This window comes from Gobius niger, assembly GCF_951799975.1.
Source record: "Gobius niger genome assembly, chromosome: 22".
Taxonomy (NCBI): Eukaryota; Metazoa; Chordata; class Actinopteri; order Gobiiformes; family Gobiidae; genus Gobius; species Gobius niger.
This window is the reverse complement of record NC_136873.1, coordinates 4666835-4688886: the sequence shown is the minus strand read 5'-3', so window position 1 is coordinate 4688886 and position 22052 is coordinate 4666835. Positions and strand designations below refer to the sequence as shown.

The 22052-nt window shown below is 41.9% G+C and overlaps 1 protein-coding gene across 1 annotated transcript; it reads left to right on the top strand.

The window, feature by feature from the left end:
• The first annotated feature begins 5105 nt into the window (after positions 1 to 5105).
• On the top strand, positions 5106 to 20708 carry hspa14 (heat shock protein 14). Its single transcript, XM_079581274.1, has 14 exons — positions 5106 to 5245; positions 6473 to 6553; positions 6745 to 6827; positions 9331 to 9379; positions 9532 to 9637; positions 11070 to 11160; positions 12806 to 12910; positions 13035 to 13196; positions 14449 to 14604; positions 14706 to 14808; positions 17426 to 17641; positions 18740 to 18904; positions 19065 to 19132; positions 20560 to 20708. Exons 1-14 carry the CDS (start codon positions 5189 to 5191, stop codon positions 20636 to 20638), a joined length of 1521 nt encoding a protein of 506 aa, XP_079437400.1. The 5' UTR covers positions 5106 to 5188; the 3' UTR covers positions 20639 to 20708.
• The last annotated feature ends 1344 nt before the right edge of the window (positions 20709 to 22052 follow it).

Below are 22052 nucleotides of genomic sequence, written 5' to 3'. Positions count from 1 at the left end.
AGTGATTTTGATCAAAAATAAGATAGAAATAGACAATTTGACATTGATTACAGTAAGGCAAAAAACCGCGGACAGTTTTTTTCACCCACGGAATGGCTTTAAAAACCGCCCAATTCTGCGGTTCTAAGATAGATACAGACGGCATCTCTGGAATTGCCCATACATGGTCACTTTTGAAAACAGTTAAGGGGGAAACAATTTTGAAAAAATTTATATTTTCTCTAATTATTCAAAAACTACTTTAACAAATGCTGAATTATGAATATAATTTCTACTAAATAATGATACAAAGACATGGGGAGGAGCAAAGTGGTTCAACAGCCCATAAATACATGAATAACGGAGAATACAAACATGATAGTACATGTTAGCATCGGGCTAATGCTAACGGTTAGCTAGTGCTTGCTACAACTGCCGTTTTTTCACTTCTACTGAACAATCTGCTGTGAGAAAATATCCATATGGGCCCGATTTACATTTGACTTTATTTATGTGATAAATAAGTTGATATTCCACCAGAAAATGGCAAAAAAGAGTGAAAAATTGTGTTTCTCTAAAGATTCTATTTTCCCCCTCGGCGAAGCCACGCCCCCTTCTATGACGAGATGCCGTCTGTATCTATGTTTTGTATGTGTCGGGGTACAGGCAGTGGCACAATCGTGCTTTTGTCGTGGCAGTGCCTAAATTCACTCCCAGTCCATAACACCCAATACTGTACATTGTTTTTGCCTGTGCTTTACAGAACATGGCATTTTTATTATGTTTTTTCATTAAGAGTTTTTTTTGTCTTCCAAGATGTAGTTGTAAAGTGCCACAGATTGAGTGGTTATCAACTGGTGTGTTGCACAGTAAACTTCAAGGCAAATTTCAACAAAAAATGGCATGTATATACTCTACAATGATGGTTAAAATGCCAAATATGTATTATATACTGAAATTATAATTTTTTTGAAGTCAAGTGGCTTTCCATGAAATGTAGGCGGGTCCTGAAACATCAACTATAACATCTAGCTATACAATTATATAAGTGTGTATATAAGGGTGGAATGATCATTTGTGGTGTGTGGCCATGCAATGACAGGTGTTTAAATTTATATGACAAGACAAGCAATAAAAATGTTCAGAATGGCAATTGTGTTCTTTTGATATTTTTTATTGGCCATGAAAATCCAGGGCTGGAAGGAACCCTGTGTAGGCCACATCCTCCGGGAACTCCTGCCTGATGCGGGTGACGGCACAGGACGGGATCACCACTCAAATGTGCTGACCGAGGTAGACCCAGCACCACCTGACCACACTCCGCTACGCAAGGTGCCGGTAGTTGCTGAAAGACGTGATGTATGTGTTGTCAACCACATAATTTTAAATCAATTAGGCTATCCTGCAAAACCTGTGCACCGACGTCTCTGGCATCTCACCAAAGAGCTGCACGCATGTCCCATAGACTGCCTGCCGTACGTATGGGTTGAGGGCAACTGCCTCGAAACCAGGGTGCTCCGTAATGCAGGTGTTGACACCCACCTGCTGACATCAATCAATCAAATTTATTTATATAGCGCCCAACAACAACCAGAAGGTGCCCAGAGCGCTTTCCAGGATAAACACAAGAATCACAGTAGACAGCGATAAATACAAAAACACATAAAAACAGCAGTCGAGTCGGTGGCTTTGTATCGAAGGCTTTTCTGAAAAGATGTGTCTTCAACTGTGATTTAAAAACACTCAGCTCTGTGATGTTTCGAAGCTGGACCGGAAGTGCGTTCCACGGCTAATGACCGGCCTCCGAACTTTTTGTATTTGAACTTGGGAGTGACCAGGGAGGTGTGTTCAGAGGAGCGCAGAGTTCTGGCTGGTTCGTAGACCGTTACTAATTCGGCGAGGTCGGCCGTGGCCAGACCATTGACGCCCTTGAACACAAACATCAGGACCTTAAAGTCCACCCTAAACGCCACCGGGAGCCAGTGGAGAGAGCGGAGGACTGGGCTGATGTGTGAGCGTCTGGAGGTGTTGGAGAGGAGACGAGCTGCTGCGTTTTGTACCAGCTGAAGCCGATTGAGGAGTGATTGGTTCAGTCCAGTGTAGAGGGCGTTACAGTCGTCTATCCTCGAGCTGACAAAGGCATGGACGGCCTTTTCAAGGTCAGCTCGCGACAAGAAAGACTTGATCTTTCAAAGTAGTAGCCTCGCTTTCACAACTGCACCTATCTGCTTGTCAAAGATCATACCGCCGTCAAAAATAACACCCAGGTTACGGATGGCGAGAGCAAACTGAGGTGTAGGAGGACCAAAACTGGGGGAACTGTGAGGTGAGTCCGGGGGTGAACAGGATGTACTCAGTCTTTCCTTCATTCAGGTGAAGGAAATTCTGGGAGAGCCATTGTTTGATGGTGTGAAGGCAGTTATAGAGAGGGTCCAACATCTGTGCATCACCTACCACAAACGGGACAATTAATGCCAGCGAAAGTTGCGGAGGAAAAAGTCGTAATGTTTTGTGCATATTACCACATAACTAAACATTACGAGGAAAAAGTCGTAATGTTTTGTGCATATTACCACATAACTAAACATTGAATTGTATTATTATGTCTTGTGCTTTTATTGTATTTAATTATACCTTTGGTGTCTCCCTGCAGCACACCTTCTCCACTGGGGACAATGACGTGCAGTGGCCACATAAACACCTGTTGATGCAGAGTCATTCGCTAACGGGGCCTTCGCGGCACTGACGCCTCGGCGGGCTCGTCAGTGTTTCTTGACGAAGGCCTTGGCTGGACTGAGCATCAGGTCGCCCCTGGTTTGAGAGCAGAAGATGGACCCAGTAGATTGACAATTGGGGTAACGTGGAACATTTACATGGAAGAGGGATATCTCTTGGCGACTGTAGTCCAGGCATGCTTTGGACTGACGCAGGAAGGGATGTCCCAGGATGACTTTCGATACTTCGGGCTGAAATTGACATCATTTTTTTCTGCTCCCCACTAGGACAGGCAAGATAACTTCACCCAGGATAGCTAAATCTTCAGGCCCTATTCCCTGCAGAACCGTGGTGTTGGATGGCTGTACAGGTGGCCTTGACTGGGTTGGCAGAGAGTTGAAATGGTGTAGGGGCAGCACGTTTCGTCTGGCTCCAGAATCCAACAGAGCACAAAGTTATAGTCCATGTATCATAATCTGAACACACATATCTACTTCTTGGCTTTTACTGTAGACAATCACTGCACTGGTGTCAGACGATGGGTTAGGAATTAAACTCGCTTGCCTTCGCTGGGGACGGCGTGGAGAGGGGCACTGCTTCTGGACATGCCCCACACTGGAACTGCTGGTCACAGTCTTGTTTGGATGTTGTTGACGGGCTTTTGGTGCCCTCTGTAAGTGCTGGGCAGAAGTAACAGGAGCACACCTTTGGCTGATCACACTCAGAGGACTCCAACGCCACAGCCGCTGGTGAAACGTGGGGCCCCTGGCTGCTTTCTTTGTGGTCTCGTACCGATGTATTATTGATTAACGTAAAGCAAAGAAGAAAGATATGACTTGGAACGTGTTAACCGCTGGAAAGTTGATGATTTAAAGCGTTTTTATCGTCACCATGGAGCTTGTTACAATATTCGCTTAAATTCTATTTTACAACCAGGGCGGCATACGGCGAAAGACAGAAACGGAAAGGAGTGAACGGCCATTCATAGGAAGAGATGCTGTCAAAAGTGACGACCAGTCCTTGTTCACAAAGTTGGATTAACTATGTGAGAAAAACATTTCTGACCCTTGAAAGTGACTGTTGGACCAAGTCCAGGGTCTGAAATTGTGGCCTCATGTCACCGATATTCAGAACATTTAAAGCAGTACTAAGTAAATCTTCCCCCTAGAGCCCATAAGCGCAACTGCAGGTGTAGTAGCAAGTTACGATTTTTTAATTTATTAATTGTCTTGGAGAGTAAATACTGCGCTGACAGGAAAGGCGAAGGGAGAGAGGGTTACTGTACATCCAATTATACAACGGAAATATTTTTTTTCACTCAAACTTGGCTGTAAATACTGTTTAAAGTGACGTTAGCTTTGCCCGTTAGCATGCTAGCTTCTTCTTCGTGATTACATTAGTGTGTATTGGTGACTCCGGCCCGGTGGCAGTCAAGTTGCAAACATGGTTTTCTGGCCAGAGACACCAGGGGGCGATGAAAGACCCTCCGATCATCCCATAAACACTTGTATTACCCCCACAGGGACCACGGAAAGGATTTATTAAGGTAAATAAGTTACTTAGTACTGCTTTAAACTGGAATGAGAAATAAAAACAACATAGAATCCTTTTTTTTGTCAATAAGAAGGTGGACAGTAAGCAAAAACTTTGTTTTAATTGTGACCAGAGAGATCCACATACACATATAGCTGTTTACTAACATGCATTTTCTTCCTCTTGCCAAACTAGGTAAAAATGAGAAGTGAAAATAAGGTGTCAGGGCGTTAGTTTGAATCCTCAAGGTTCAGAAAATATGCAGAAGTTTCAAATACATTTTTAGTCCGTTTTATAGAAGCGTTTTGAAAAATGTAACGTAAGTCTATGGATTATGTAAATGAATGGGCCACAATGGCAATACATTTTAGTGACTTTGCGACAGAAAGTTGACAATGAAAGGGTTCGAATATTTTAAAAGATTGATTATTATTGATTATTTTGTATGTATGACAAGAGGCAAATCAGACCTTCAAAATAAAATAAAAATATAAAAAAATACTATTCCTTCATTGAGTTATAGCCTTCTAAAGTTACAAGCACATTTTTGTGTCGAAGCCCCTTTAACGCCCTTTAAGTTTTTTCCTAAAATCGCCGCTACATAAACAAATTTTAACTTAGAAACAAATCCTTCAGGTCATATTTCACCTCAGGCCACATCAGCCAGAACAGAACATTTCCATTTTGCATTGAAAAATTTTAAGATATTTAATTCTTTGAGTTTTTTGAACACGCTCTATTGTAGCTTTGGGTCAGACAGTTGGCATTTAAGTGCAAGCCCTTCAGCCGCCAGTAGGTGGCAGCGTTGCCCGCCGGGGAAGCAGCAGCGGCGGCGGCGGAACCAAAGTGCTCCCGGCCGCCCTTTTCCTGCCCGGACCCCTGACACCGCGACACGGAGCCGGACCCGGAGCATGCGGCTTTGTTTTTGGACAGACTTGTGTTTTATTTCTGCTGTGTCGTGATGGCAGCCATAGGAGTACACTTCGGATATTCGTGCGCGTGCGTGGCCGTGTTTAAGGTCGGTGGTGTTATGTTTGTACCATAGACAATGTTGTGAAAGTCGTCATAAGGAGCTATTGCTAATGAACCAGTATCTCCATTGACAAACTGTATGCCTTGAAGCGCAGTAAATACTCAGGCGTGACTTGAGCTAACCTTCATGATGAGCCACTTTAAAGGGATGTTTCAGGATTTTTGACATAGGGCCTCATTTCCTAGTTATCCAGAGTGTTGCTGATTTCTGGAGACATTTTTTTTTTTGTAATTTAACCTCTTAACTCCCACCTGAACATGTTTTCTCCTGTTCTCCAAATTCTCCAAATCTAAAAGCTTCTTCAAAATAGCGACAAAAAACGAGAAGAAAATGTGGATGTAAATTGACAAAAATGGCAAAAATCCAGCGAAAAAGTGACAAAAATCCAGCAAAAAAAAGACAAAAATCCAGCAAAAAAGTGACAAAATCCAGCTAAAAAGTGACAAAAATCCAGCAACAAAGTGACAAAAATCCAGCAAGAAAGTGACAAAAATCCAGCAAAAAAGTGACAAAATTCCAGCAAAAAAAATGACAAAATTCCAGCAAAAAAAATGACAAAAATCCAGCAAAAAATGACAAAAATCCAGCAAAAAAAAAATACAAAAATCCAGCAAAATATGACAAAAATCCAGCAGGAAAAGTGACAAAAATCCAGCAAAAAAGTGACAAAAATCCAGCAAAAAAAGACAAAAATCCAGCAGGAAAAGTGACAAAAATCCAGCAAAAAAGTGACAAAAATCCAGCAAAAATGTGACAAAAATTCAGCAAAAAAAAAGACAAATATCCAGCAAAAATGTGACAAAAATCCAGCAAAAAAAAGACAAAAATCCAGCAAAAAAGTGACAAAAATCCAGAAAAAAAAGGGACAAAAATCCAACAAAAAAAGGGACAAAAATCAGCAAAAAAGTGACAAAAATCCAGCAAAAAATGACAAAAAATGAGCAAAAAATGTGACAAAACGGCAACAAAAATTGACAAAAATGAATCAAAAAAAGTAATAAAGTAACAAAAACACATAAGAGAAATAAAAAGTGACGACAATGGCAAAGAGGAGAGAATGCATTTGGTTTTGGCGGGTGGTTAGAGGTTAACAGTGCACAGGCCTAATCATTTTGCAGCTCATCTTTTCTATCAATCAACTTTATTTTTTGGTAAAGCCTTTCATATGACTACCTCTGGTTCTAAATGAAGTGTTTTTGGTTCCGTTGTCAGGATGGCAGGGCGGATGTGGTGGCGAACGACGCTGGGGACAGAGTGACTCCGGCTTTTGTGGCTTATAGAGACAATGAGCAGGTGAGTCTGAGAGATTTACCTCCAAAACCCGACGTAGACTAAACGGATGATGCTTTCACCTGGAAATAAAGATTGACCTTTCGCAAAATCCCGCCCCAAAACGCTCATTGTCCAATCATACCTCAGAATAACCATTGCTATAAGGTGCTGTGTCTTGTCTTAAAGGGTTTTTTTGTTGTTGTCTCATGCAGATCGTGGGAATCGCTGCCAAACAGGGCCGTGTCCGAAACGCAGCCAACACCGTGGTCAAAGTCAAGCAAGTGCTGGGCAGAAGGTTTGGACTCTCAATGTTTGCTTGAGATCAGTGTTTTTTCTTGATTGTTTTTATGAAGCACGGCTCTTGTTGGTTCAGGGAGTGTCATGTTGAAGTCTGACGGTGTAAGCTCAAGAGCGGGGAGAGACATTCAGCAAATTGTCTGACTTGAACCCTACGGCCATGCCATACGTGTAGCAGCCTTAACCACTAGACAATTGGCTGCGCATTTTTAATGTGTTCTTTAAAGAGAAAATCCACTGTCCGTCAGCCCCATTCTGTAATCTACTGCAGACCTTAACGTTGGCGAGAGCTGGTTGTTGCATTTGTCCTCCCCTGTCAAGGGTCGGGGCTTTGAATCCTGACCATGCTCTTGTTATGTCCATATCATAGGGCTGGGCAATTAATCGAATTTTATTATTCGGCTCTTCACAACGTCAGTAGAAGCTCCGTTGATTTGAATGGGATTTCCCAACGTTCTACCGGTCATTATTTTCTGATAAAGGACCTCTGAAAAAAAATAATGACGCTGCCAATGGCAACAGAGTTGGTGCTTTCATATCACTCCGCGCGTACGTAGCAGCGACACTTTCTGACCCCGTCACTGAGAGAGAAGTCGGGGAATCGCTCGTGAAGTTAGCGTGAGTCTGACTTTCAACTTACCCAGAGATTCACCACCATTCCTCCAACTGCGCCTTCAACTAGCCTTGCTTTCATGTGTATTGTCCTGGTAATAAAAAAGATATTAGCCATAAAATAAACATCTGCATTATGACGGTTACCATAGTAAGCACCATGGAATATCCAGCAGCCCTCAGCCTTAATTTCAAATTGTTTCTTTTGAAAGTTGTGACGTCACGTTAACACAACCTATTAACACCGAGTAAAATGCGCCCTTTAGCAGATACGCCAAATCATTTAAAGCTATTCTATTTGTAAGGATTAAACAACTCGGAGTCGTGCATTAGACGGTTATAATGCACGACGGGGAGTCAAGAACACCACGACGCGCAGCAGAGCGGTGTTACTCCGCGAAGTGCATTATAGCGTCTAATGCACGACTCCGAGTTGTTTAATCCGCTTAATCCCACAAATGTAACATTTATAATAAATGTGTTTTTCATTGACTAAAGTCACTAAATCTGCCAGACTACGGGACTATTTTGTGTGGGTTATTAGCCGGTCACTGAAGGCTGGTCTCAGAGCGACTCATTCTCCGCAGCTATTACGAGGATCTCAGTCAGGCTCAACGACACAACATCAGCACAGAATCACAACACAACAGGACTAACCCGGAAACACTTTTCCCTGGAAGTAAACACCGATATGCGGCACTCGTGGGCAGGAGTTATTTCACTTTTACGCTGTTTAACCTGAAGCTAAAGCTAGCTAGCTCAACCAGCTCAACTGTTTATGGAAACAGCTGCGGTGGAGTCGCTCACACCTGGGCCCCCCCAACTGAAACTTTTATGTTTGACTTTACTAATCCAGACAAATATGCTTCAATGCAGGATCATTTTATGTACGCCTGAAAATGATGAATAGCCTTAACCGTTTCCAATAGAAATGTAAAGCTCATATGTTATTAACAGTAGCTAACCTAGCTGCTCACTCTCCTCTACAAACATTTAGCAAACCTTTTGTTTTGGCCAAAAACATTGAAATTAAACAAAATCCATCTCATACGTTCCTGTCAGTCACTAATTACTTGTTTATCTGATTCAGCTGTGTCAGGCGTTGCTATGGCGACGCCACAGCGGAGTGACATCCCAGTGATTTAACTACCGGACTACGTGTGCGGTTATACCAAAATAATGCACCAGCCAATCAGAATCCAGTATTCACCCAGACCATGGTATAATTCAAAATAATAATTGGAATTCAAATTGTTTCTTTTGAAAGTTGTGACGTCACGATAACACAACCTATTAACACCGAGCAAAATGCGCCCTTTAGCAGATACGCCAAATCATTTAAAGCTCTTCTATTCTTTTCTTTAAATGGCTTTAATAAAGAAGCAATTAGAAAAAGAACAGAAAAAGCATTTGTGACACGTGTTTGGCAGCGACATGACATTGTTGCCGTTGCCAGGGCAACCAAAAGCACGCGGTTACGCACACACGCACAAGATGAGATGAGCTCGTCTGTGATCAGCATGGAGACGCCACAGATGACTGGGATATTAGTTATTAACCACTGTCCTGTTGTTGTTAGCGTCATGCTAAGAAGCGCTAGTAGGCTACGCTACACCGGAGTCCATCCAACATGAAAAACCTGAGCCCTCTCCTTGCAAAGATGACCTACTCGAGCAATAGAGAAGTGTCATTCATTTTCATTTTTTTTAAATTTACTCCAGTGTCCAACAGTTACACCAGTATGTGATTTGGCCCAGCCCTAGTTTCTGTTCATTAAAATGTGCAGTTTTAACTCTAGCATAACTCTGTAGTGCATACGAACTGGAAACACCATCTCCCCTGTAGGAATGCACAGATTATTTATGATTTCATTTTTATTCTCATTTCAGTTTCGACGACCCTGAAACACAGGCTCACAAAGCGGAGACTAAATGTGAGGTGAGTTTTGTTTGTCAATCTAAAAGCACCAGTTTAAATAGGACAGTAAACTATAGCTCCCAGCTTTTAGCAACATATGACGTGTAAGGAATGGGTGCTCTCTTCATGTGAGTGTTTTGAGTTTCTATATGTCCTATTTTACATCTGTCCAGGTGGTAAACAAAGGAGACAAGCTGTTTTATAAAGTCCAGCTGGAGGAGCGCACGGAGCACGTCGCGCCACAAGATGTTGCCAAACTTATCTTCCACAAAATGAAAGGTAAAGCTTCTTTTTCATTAACTATTTATTTAAAGGGGGGGTATTATGCAAAATGGACTTTTTCAAGCTTTACATCGTGTTACTATGTCATTCCCTCATTAAAAACATGCCTGAAGTGTTGCCTTGGCACATTCACGTATTTTTGAGTAATCTGTAAAAACTCTGATGGCGGCCATTTTAGGGAGAGGTTTGCCTGAGTCCTCCTAGGAACGCCCCCACCTCCTGGAGACGCCTCCGAGCTTTCGTCACCAGCCGAGTAACCAACCACTGCTCCTCAGCAGAACCCCCTCCCCACTGATGCCACAGACAGCGTGTGGAGGGGGCGTGTCTAAAGGCTCAGAGGTTCTTAAAGAGACAGAGGCCTATTTCAAGACATTCGCTACAGCCATTTTGAGAGAGACATTTTATACAAGGCAGTTATTCTGATTTACTGCATTTACAGACCAACAGAAGGTTGGTCATCATTGTAGTGTTATATAGACTGGTGCTATGTGGCTGAAAAAAGCAGAACACCCCCTCTTTAACATATATATAACATGGTTATAAAAAAGTATTGTTCAGGAGTGAATAAAACAGCACAACAGAAAGCAACACAGGCCTCAGCAGCATCACATGGAACTTCATGTTTTTAGCAGAATGTCCACTTAAGCAGCAATAAAAAGACACATCATTATTACCTCCAGAGCTGCAGGACAGACCAGATACACCCAGGGGCGGACTGGCCATATGTCCATTCTGGAAGAGCACAGAAGGGCCACTGGCTCGAGGGCCACCGGTTTGGCTTCTCAATTTTCTCCTTAACCTCTACTCTTACGCCTTAACCGAGCTTTGCCCAAATCTAAAAGCTCAAAAGAAAAGCGGCAAAATAGAAAAACGAAAACGAGGATGAACAAGGGACAATAATGTGCCGCAAAAGCAGCAAAAATGTGACAAAACGTGGCATAAACATGACAAAAAACAACAAAAACATGACAAAAAAACAGCAACAAAAAAAGAGACAAAAACACAGCAACAAAGCAATGAAAAAAGCCACAAAAAAGTGATAAAACACAATGACAAAGCCACAAAAGTAATGAAAAAACAACAAAATCATGACAAAAAGTTGCAATCACTCTTCTAGGTCTTATCTTTCAAATGAGGCGTTACACTGTTGCTCTCCAGTATAGGAGCTTTTAGATTTGGGTAATGTCAATATGTATTTGTGCTGTGTGCATTTACGCTAATTTGGGCCACACTGGTCAGAGTCCAGGGCCGTTTTTAAGTCCCAGTCCGCCCCTGGATACACCCCAGGACACGGTTTTGTTTCATCGACAGTTTTCTAAAGTACTGTTCAGGAGTGTTGAAAAATATCGATCCGCCGATATATCGCCGTAGTACGATTCTCGAGTGAGATTATGTCTGTAGTTATTTGATCTGTCTTTGTGTTCCGCAGAGACGGCTCAGTCGGCGCTGGGCTCTGACGTCAAAGATGCCGTGATCACCGTCCCCTTCGAGTTCGCACATGACCAGAAGAAAGCGCTCAGGTGAGTCTGTCGGCACCAAACTGCACCGGTGAACCGTGAGCGAGAGGGTCAACAGCTTCTTCATCAAGTCTGTGGATAGTTTTCACCCTCAACATCTCAGTTTCAATGTCAAGGTCGGTTTAATAATAAAAATTTGGAAAAAAAACACACATTAAAGGTACCTGTACCAGATTTTTTTTATTCCAGTAGTATAGTAGTATATAAATAATGTGCCATGCGTCTAATTACTAAACTTTTGAATCAATTTCATGAACTTGCAGGCTCGTTTTCAAGCATTTCTGTGAAAGTGACCCTGAAAAGTGACCCTGCAAGTTCGTAAACATGCCTATGAGAACTTGTCTCTCTGAAGAACTGGGATGTTAGAAATGTGTTAGGAAAGTGAGTGTGCACCATGACTATTTCATCTACACAATCCCTCTTTCATTGTTTGTAAATTGTCATTTTAAAAAATCTGGTATAGTGCCTTTAAGATGTTCACTACTTTATTACTTTAGGGCCATTTCTCTCAAAAGGGGGTTTTCATTCCAACATCTCCACTAAGGCTGTGGATTTTTTCATACCGTGGGCAGTAATCAACATATACCGCTCACTGGCGTCAGAAGCGTTTCAAAGGTGGGGGACACACATTTGAACAGGGGAGGGGGGCTATCCAAGCACCTGAGCCGCTGGTCTCCTGCCAGACCTGGAGCTTTATGAAAAACTGAGTGAATTAGGCTCTTATTATGAGATGACGCTCATGTTTACGTGATCATTTATTCAGCTTCAGCCTCTTCACTCCGACCATCGCAAACAAACATATCTTTATATTTCCCACAAATGCAGATCAAATTGAGTGAAAGGAGAAAGGAAGCAAACATTTACCTGTCAAATGAACTGTTCTGATATTATTTGGCTAAGTTAGAGTCCAGACAGCGAGGTTTAACACTCGTGCCAGCCCGGCGCAGTTTCCCCAAACTCAGGCTACATCAGCTTCATCACCCGCTTTGTAAACACATCCAAAACTGAAGTTCCTTACCATAAAGTTACTGGTCAGGCCTTTGTACTGATGAAGAAGGAAAACACGCCGTCCACCTGCTGAGGACTGTGAAGAGTCCTGCTCCTCCATGATAATCCGTGAAAAAGTCCAAAAACACGACGCACGAGTGTCCTTGTGCTTTGGTTTGGTCAGATCTGCCAGTCCGTCCAACCATCAGCCTCTTGTCTTCGTAGTTTAGCCGTTTTTCCCCGGTTTGCAGAGCCATGTTTACATTTCAGCCGCTCTGAGGTGACTGTGATGGAGCCGCATAAACACAGCTACTCAAAGCGGAGCGAATGCACCGCAGAGCGACGTGGCACGGATAATACCAAAACAATTTTTTTATGGAAAATGAAACGCGGGTCAGATTTAATTGTTTGCCCTCAGGCCGCCTATTGAATTGTCGCCCAATATATAGTTACTGTTGGTACTTTTTACTCTTAAAATACCTTTTTAATTGTCATATTGATGTTGCAGCAAAACTGTCAAATAGTTATCTGTAGATGTCTTCATTCTGCAGCCGCACAACACATGGTGAATGTATTGAATTCTGAACAGAACATGTAGTGAGTTCACCTCAAAGGTTTTTAATAGTTCCAGTGACTCAGACCCAGGTAACTGTTGTTGCAGAGAGGCAGCGGAGGCAGCCGGTTTCCACGTCCTGAGGCTGATCCACGAACCTGCGGCCGCACTCCTCGCCTACAACGTCGGGCAGGAGTCGCATCACGGGAAGAGGTGAGAGTCCTGGGTTTGACCTGGCTTTAACTTGTTTTAATCCAGACGTCTTTCTATTGGAGAAGTATTTAACAGCTGTAATGGGCTAAAGGAAAGTAAACGCCCTCTCGCTCTCTCTCCACAGTCACGTGCTGGTGTATAAACTGGGCGGCACGTCGCTCAGTGTCACCGCCCTGCAGGTGAGCGGAGGCATGTACAGGGTGCTGCACACACTGACGGACCACAGCATCGGAGGAGAGCGCTTCACCGAGGCCTTAGCCCAGCACCTGGCGTCCGAGTTCAAACGGTACAACGCTCACACTTTAAGGACTTTTGTTAAATGTAGTTGTTTCTTCTACGGTATGGACACAGACATTTATATGGTTAGTCTGGTGGAATAAGTGATTTGCCTCAGGTGCTCTGTGGAGCGGGTCAGACTGTTTTTAATGCAGGCTAGCTGATACCATAGAAATGCGCTAGCCTTGCGTTAGCCTAGCGCCACGAAACTCTTCAAACATAAGAACTGCTTAACCTCTTACCACCCACCAAAACCAAATGCATTCTCTCACTTTTTATTTCTCTCATGTGTTTTTGTCACTTTTTAATGGCACTTTTGTTTCTTTTGCTGGATTTTTGTCACTTTTTTGCTGGATTTTTGTCACTTTCTTTGCTGGATTTTTGTCACTTTCTTTGCTGGATTTTTGTCACTTTTTTGCTGGATTTTTGTCACTTTTTTGCTGGATTTTTGTCATTATTGTCAATTTACATCCACATTTTCTTATCGTTTTTTGTTGCTATTTTGAAGAAGCTTTTAGATTTGGAGAATTTGGAGAAAACATGTTCAGGTGGGAGTTAAGAGGTTAAATTACAAAAAGAATGTCTCCAGAAATCAGCAACACTCTGGATAACTAGGAAATGAGGCCCTATGTCAAAAATCCTGAAATATCCCTTTAAGAAAAGACTCTGCAGGTGAAGGTGAAAAGTGTTTCTTCTCATTACGGTGCCTCCAGGATTTTTACGGGCATTTTTTGTAATTGTAGCTAAAATGCCTTATTTTTGCAGGCCTTTATTTTCTGCTTAAAACTTTTTTATTTATTTAAAGGAATAGGCCACCGTTTTTCCACACTGAGATATGTTCTTACCTCAGCTTAGACGAGTTCTTTAGGACCTGTCTGATCTTCACCCGTGCCTTCAGTCACGTAAACACAGCGCAGACGGCGTTAGCATTTAGCCTCTCCCTCTCTCCTCTATAGCTCCAAAACAGGTCAAGATAGAAGCTACCAAGCTCTTCCACGTTTTCCCTATTTAAATATGGTTACGTGAAGTGTTCCACTACAAAGTATAATTACACAAAATTAAACAATGTGGATTTTCTAAGCGGATAAAAGGAGGGACTATATTATAAGGCATAGTAATACCAGGAGTAGTTTGAAATCCGCGCAGTAAAGTGAAGATTACTAGCTTCCCCTCAGGCCGTTGTTCTTTGTTTTTTGGATTGAATTATTTATTTGTTCTGTGCATTAATAAAGTGACTGACCCCTTCCGTGCCCCCGTCACAGCTCGTTCCGGCAGGACGTGAGCGGAAACGCCCGGGCCATGCTGAAGCTCCTGAACAGCGCGGACATGGCCAAGCACTCGCTCTCATCGCTGGGCTCGGCAAACTGCTTCGTGGACTCTCTGCACGACGGGATGGACTTCGATTGCAACGTCTCCAGGTAGCGCCACCTTGTGTTTGCGACGGGGATGGAAACGTGCAGAGAAGAGGCGGGTGGAGGAAACAATTCTAACTCGTTTCTCGTTTGTTTTCTTTCCTCAGGGCGCGATTCGAACTCCTCTGTTCATCTCTGTTCAACAAAAGCATTCAGCCAATCAGAACTCTGCTGGATGAGGCGGGACTTACGTCGTCTGACATCAACCAGGTTAAAACAAAAAACAGTGGGGATTCTAAATCTATAGGCTCTAAATCTTTTTGTGTGGAGTTTGCATGTCGGGTTCGGGCAAAGATTTCCAGCTCTGTTCTGGACTACAGTGTCAGAAACTATAATACAACTGTAATAGAGACTTGTACAGGCAGTAAAGCCATTATTTGTATAACGCCTTTACCAAAGGTCACAAAGCGCTTTACATGGGACATGGGACAAGACTTAGCCCAGACCCTGACCTTAAAGCAGCGTTTCTCATAGGGCTGCTCGATTATTGAAAAAATAATAATCACGATTATTTTTGTCATAATTGAAATCACGATTATTCAAACGATTATTTGTTGCCTTTAAAAAATCCATCAAAAAAGTGACAAAAATCCAGCAAAAAATGACAAAAAAAACATCAAAAAAGTGACAAAAATCCAGCAAAAAAAAGACAAAAATCCAGCAAAGACAAAAATCCAGCAAAAAAGTGACAAAAATCCAGCAAAAAATGACAAAAAAACATCAAAAATAAGACAAAAATCCAGCAAAAAATGACAAAAATCCAGCAAAGACAAAAATCCAGCAAAAAAGTGACAAAAATCCAGCAAAAAAATAACAAAAATCCATCAAAAAAATGACAAAAATCCATCAAAAAAGTGACAAAAATCCATCAAAAAAGTGACAAAAATCCATCAAAAAAATGACAAAAATCCATCAAAAAAGTGACAAAAATCCATCAAAAAAAATAACAAAAATCCATCAAAAAAATGACAAAAATCCATCAAAAAAGTGACAAAAATCCATCAAAAAAGTGACAAAAATCCATCAAAAAAGTGACAAAAATCCATCAAAAAATTGCAAAAATCCAGCAAAAAAGTGACAAAAATTCATCAAAAAAGTGACAAAAATCCAGCAAAAAAAGGACAAAAATCCAGCAGAAAAAAAGACAAAAATCCATCAAAAAAATTGCAAAAATCCATCAAAAAAGTGACAAAAATTAAAAATTAGAAAAAAAATTAGAAAAAAAAAAATTGCAAAAAAAAAAAATTGAAACAAAAATTTATAATGGATTTTTTGCGATTATGCTAATTTTGTTATCGTTTACTGTTGTAATCGAAATCGTAATCAAATTTCGATTAATTGCACAGCCCTAGTTTCTCAAACCTTTTCAGCCCAAGGACCACTTTAACTTCCAATTTTTTTCTGAGGACCACCGAGCAGAATCCTACTCCAACACGGCCCAAAAAACAACAAAATATGAAGGATGATCTAAATTGATGTGCAACACTTTCAAGTCAAAAACAAATTATTCAAACACAAATGCAATGTTATTCTTATTAAATGTGAAATGAGCTGCAGCTTAATATGAACAACAAAACATGTGCAAAAAGCTGCTAGAACAGCCAACAGGTCCCACTTAGTGTCATTCTAAAGAGCCAATAGTTTCAAAGTGAGGTGGTGGGTATAGGACGTCTATGGTTGTAGCCATGATAACAATAAAATGCTAAAAATAATGCTGGGAAAAAATGTTTTTCCCTTAATGTCCAACATCACTGAAACTACTGGGATTTTCCACAGTAAACAAAAAGAATTTCAGTCTCAAACGTGTGGAAAACCCAACTTCACAGATGTACAGTATTGGGAAGAGCAGGAGGACTTTGAGGGCAGACTCTGCAGGCTTTGGATGTAACGCAAACTCGTGCACAGACGCACACGCCGTGGAAAATAGGAGACGTTTGGCTCCACAGAAGCTTCTCTGGATCACAAACAACAAAACGCTGCTTATTTAATGAACATCCGTTGCATATTGACGTGAAACATCTGCTGTAAAGACAATAGAATGAGTCGTGGCTGCAGACAGTGGACGCACGTACGGCTGCGGTGAGCGGCGGCAGCAGCAGGCCGTTCGACCCGCCCCAACCCGCCCCACGATCAAAGGACAATTTTATGACCTGGGCATGGCTGCGGAGACCGCAGGGGAACCTGCAACCCGCGCATCAGGTCCCCGGGACACACTGCGCTGGTTACTTTTATCATTTGATCAAACTTTAAGTGATAAGAGTCGGCAAAAAAGGGGTTCGCGGACCACTAGTGGGTGATGGACCACACTTTGAGAATTACTGCCTAAAGGGACTAGATGGAAGTTGTTATTTTTATACTTGCTACTGCCTCATCAGGTCTTAAGCGTAACTGCAGTTTCTATATTAAGCTCATGCACGACTTCTTCTTCAGGCCCGAAGTAGCACCTTTTTGAGTGAAGGATTTTAGAGACAGTTGTGGTGAACAGGGTCTGGGCTCATTCTACACCTTAGGACATGGCTGGAGCAAGTACAAAATACATCATTTTAACATTTTTTAACTCAGGTTAGTCCCTTATAACCCAGGCCCTAATCCTGGGTTAAATGACGGGCAAATAATGACACTGAAGGAAGGACAGCAATGCTTTTATTCAGCCTCATTGTGAGCGCTGATTATCTTCAGGGCAGCCTTTCTTTTCAATCTCTTCACTTTGTCACTTTTACTGTTCAAACGAGTTTCCGAGATAGCCCTTGAACTACGTCCATAGGAAATGATTGACTTAGCGTATGTAGCGTGGCCACACCATGTGACGAGCCTTCCTCCCCTGCAGGTGGCGCTCTGTGGAGGCTCTGCCCGTATCCCGCGCCTGCAGCAGATGATCCAGGACCTGTTCCCGGAGGTGGCGCTGCTGAACTCGTCTCCCCCCGACGAGGTCATCGCGGTGGGGGCGGCGCTGCAGGCCGGGCTCCTGGTGAACCGGGACCCGCTGGAGCTGGACCTGCACCGCGAGGACGTGGACGTGTCCGCCACCGACATCCTGCTCAAGGTCTGGACCATAATTAGGGCTGCAACTAACAACTAGTTATATAATAGATTAGTCAGCGATCATTTTTTTAGATTACCGTAAATTCTCTAATACTGGCCTGTATTCCATTAGCGGCCGGGTCTCTGACAGAGGCCGGGTTCGCGGCTGGCGGAGGCAAATTAAAGCCGGTCTCTAAAACAGGCCGGGGCTTTTATTAGAAACTATAGCGGTAGAAATATTCCCCATGTTAGGAATTTGTCTCATACTGGTGTAAATGAAAACTCACGTGCAGGAAGTAACAAACGGGAACCCGGGCCGAGGGGGGGACGCTGTGGAGGAGCTGATCCGAGCGTAACTTTGACACAGATTTAGCCACTTTTCAAACCTCCTGTGACGATATTTGCAAACAGGGCAACAAACAAATGTTGTGTGACCCTCCAGGGTTTTAATAAAGTCTCCATCGCGTCTTCAAAGCACGTCCAGCTGCTCCGTGTGCAGGTCAGTCCCACGCCTCAAAATAACTCCTCCCATCAGCGCGAGCGTCTCGTCTTCTCTCGGGTCAGTCTCATGATCGATCACAAACACAAACGCTCCGTCTAAACTCGCCTTTTACACAAGAAAACAACAAATAATCCAAGTCCGCGGTAAAAACGAAACAGAAACCTGCAGTGACACTGATGTCAAAGCTCCGCTAACAGCAACGAAACACTTCCTGTTGTCCCGACAAAATAAAAGGCGTCAATGTTCCAGCCGCTGGGAGAGGGTTTGAAATGTTAATTAATAAATGAACCTAATATTTTAGGTGCAAATGGACACAAATCTCGTTTTTCTTCGTTTTCCTGGTCGTCCGTTTTGCTCAAATAGAAATAAAGGCCTGTCTCTAATTGTGGCCTGGTTCCAATAAAGGCCTGGTCCCAGATGCCCTTGAGTAAATAAAGGCCCCGCCCTATATTAGAGCATTTACGGTATCCAACTAGTTCTCACAGAAAACAACACTGATCACCAAAACAGAGCTGCACTTTAGTTCCGATGGATTACTACATCATCGTGCCAGAGTTTTTTATAGATCTGTGGTCTGGACTCATTAGACCTGGCTCACTTTCGGTTTTGTTGTCGCAGGAGCTGGATGAAGCCGGCAGTCCCATGTTCAGCGTCCTCCTGCCCTCTGGAACCCCACTGCCTGCACGGAGGCACCACGTCCTGAAGGGCCCGGGGCGTTTGAGCGGCCTCTGCCTCGAGCTGTACCAGCGGCTGGGCTCCGAGCTGCCGGAGAAACTCGCCAAGGTACCGCGCGCCACACGCCGCCGTCTGCAGTCTCGATTATTACCAAGTGTGTGACGTCAAGCACACTTGGTCAGTTCTGCTGCGGTCAGAAAGCACTGGTCAGGTCTGTACTGCAGGTATGGAAAGACTCCGATTATCACCCAGTGTGGTTTGGTTTCAGATCGTGCTGAGAGACCTGCCTCCTCGAGAAGAGCACCACGACATCGACACCGTGGTCACGATGAAGAGGTACTCGCTTGACCAACAGTATCTGTACCAGGGACTTCACTTGGACTCGCACACTCATTTCCTGCCTGATTCATTGAGTTTTGAACCCCCCAAAAACTGTGAGATAGTTTTTACATATTTTTCTCATCAGTAATGAGCTTATTCATAAACTTAACACAATCCAGAATCAGCTCTGAGCGAATCTTTGAAACTAATATACGTCACAAAATCTGACTCTATCCATAATTTGGTTAATATAGTCAATTTGGGCCTTTTTATGCATCAAATACCTATTTTTTTTCTTTTGTGAAAACATGAATGAAAGAAAACTGGAATCTTTCTGCAACCTTTTCCATATTTATGTCAGTAATCTACAGCAAAAGTATCCAATTGATGTCTTTACATGTAGTTGATTTTTCCCCTTTCACCTGCTCGCCTTAACACCTTAACTCCCGCCTGAACCGAGCACATTTTCTCCAGTTTGGCTTTACCCCAGTCCAAAAGCTTCTGGAAAAAAGGTGTGAAAATGGCAACAAAACTGAGACGAAAACAATGATGGAAATGTGACAAAAAAGTGAGAAAACATTGGCAAAAAAGTGACGAAAAATTGATGAAAAAGTGGCAAAAATGTCACAAGAAATTGACAAAAAAATTGACAAAAAATTACAAAAATGTGACAAAGAATGACATAAAAAAAATGTCAAAAAATGTGACAAATGATAAAAATTTGATAAAAAAATTGACAAAAAAATGACCAAAATGTGTCCAAAAAATGACAAAAAATGTGATTAAAATTTGACCAAAAAAATTACAAAAAAATTACAAAAAATTGACAAAAAATGACCCAAAACAAAGTACTAAAATGTGATAGAAAAAATGACAAAAATGTGACCAAAAATGACCAAAAAAATAACAAAAAATGTGTAAAAAAAAAAATTACAAAAATGTGATTAAAAAATGACAAATGTGATAAAAAAAAAATGACCAAAAAAAATGACAAAATGTGATAAAAATTTGCCCAAATTTTTTTTTAAAAGTTGACAAAAAATGACAAAGTACAAAAATGTGATAGAAAAATGACAAAAAAGTGACAAAAATGAGTTGAACACCCAACAAAAAATGATGCAAAAAAGAAATCTGACGTGTGGAAAAAGATCCTCTCTGTTCAGGCGGCGTTAAGAGCTTAATGAATATTGCCAGCAAAGCGCAAACTATCCACCAGGGGGTGCTGCTCTCCCACAGACTTGCATCTGAACTGGGTTATTTTATAAAGGAAGGGCAAAATCGTCTTCTTTCTTTTTTTTACCAGTGTCTTTATAAAAATAGACCCTGTGTTTAAAGCCACACGTGCGTTTTTGGAGGCAGGGTGGGAGGGGCCGAGAGTGTCATCGCTTCAATAATCAGGAAGTGAAACTACCAGATTTTATATGTGTGTTCTGTGTTTTCAGGGACGGCTCGGTCCACGTGAGCTGCTCGGAGCAGAGCAGCGGCCGCTCGGAAGCGCTCACCATCGCGGCGGCTTCATGAGACCCCACTGTGCCAACAATTAGGATTTTTCTGTTTTTATGTACTTTAATAAATGCAAATGTCACACAGACCAATGCGTGTGAGAGGCTCCTTGCTACGGCTGCACTGTATATGTCACCAAATATTTTTTAGCGACAAAGCAACAAAAACATAGGAGCCAATGTTCAGTTTTAGTCATTTTTCTTATATTTAATTCCATTTTCCGTTTTCCTGAGGAGGAATGTCATCGTTTCCAGGTGGTTTGTGTCGTGCTTTTTATGCTGGGAAGTGGATGCTCTTTTTTTTTTTTTTTTTATCCCTGATGATTCTCGTTTTACTGACCTAAACATTTACATTTACAGGGTTTATACAGGTAGCAGGCTTTTTAACACCAAATACTATATTCTTGGAAATTCCAATATAACTCCAGCCCAAACTGCAGCTGGATGTGTTCTAGACCAGATTTTTTTTTATTTATTGGTTTCGATTTAACCTCTTAACCCCCACCTGAACCGAGCACATTTTCTCCAGTTTGGCTTTACCCCAGTCCACAAGCTTCTGGAAAAAAGCTGTGAAAATAGCAACAAAACTAGAGACGAAAACAATGATGGAAATGTGACAAAGATGCGAGAAAACATTGGCAAAAAAAGTGACGAAAAATTGATGAAAAAGTGGCCAAAATGTCACAAGAAATTGACAAAAAATGGACCCAAAAATGTGACTAAAAATGACAAAAGAAATGATTAAAAATTTGTTTAAAAATGGATGAAAAAATGACAAAAATGTGACAAAATGTAACAAAAAAATTGATAAAAATTTGACTAAAAAATTACAAAAATGTGACAAAAATGTGATAAAAATTGACCAAAAAATGGCAAAAATATGACCAAAAAAAGTTAAAAAATGAGTTGAATATCCAACCAAAACATGATGGAAAAAAACATCTGATGACGTGAGGAAAAAGATCCTCTCGCTTCAGGCGGGAGTTAAGAGGTTAAAGCCTGTTTGAATCCAATTTAATGTACATACATAATGTACATATTTTCGTTTCCAAGACACGTGAGCGCAACTTTACAATGGTGGTAACTGTGGTAACCGTGAAAATGCAGATGTTTCGACCAAGTTTATGTCATAAAGAGGAGGCATATGTGAAGCCACCCATAAATGATCATGTGTGAATCTTCCAGAAGGGGGAAAAAAAGAGGGAAAAGGCTCCTCTTTCAGCCATTAGTGCTCTAAGGCTGAATTAATGAAAATATGTTTTAATAAAGACGCAGACACGGAGAGGAGCAAAGTGGTTCAACAGTCCGAACCGGCTGGACAACATTCAAAACATATTTGCGTTTCTAAATGTGGATCTATTAAACTACTGCAATACTTTCACAATGATCTCCGAAGTTTATATTTTTTCCACCGGATCATTTTAAATGCAAAG

Bases quoted from the DNA above. Each gene is read 5' to 3' on its own strand.
- hspa14 (XM_079581274.1), top strand. From the start codon at position 5,189: ATGGCAGCCATAGGAGTACACTTCGGATATTCGTGCGCGTGCGTGGCC. The intron at 5,246-6,472 runs GTCGGTGGTGTT...TTCCGTTGTCAG, and splicing joins CGTGCGTGGCCGTGTTTAAG to GATGGCAGGGCGGATGTGGT. The intron at 14,605-14,705 runs GTAGCGCCACCT...TTCTTTCCTCAG, and splicing joins TTCGATTGCAACGTCTCCAG to GGCGCGATTCGAACTCCTCT.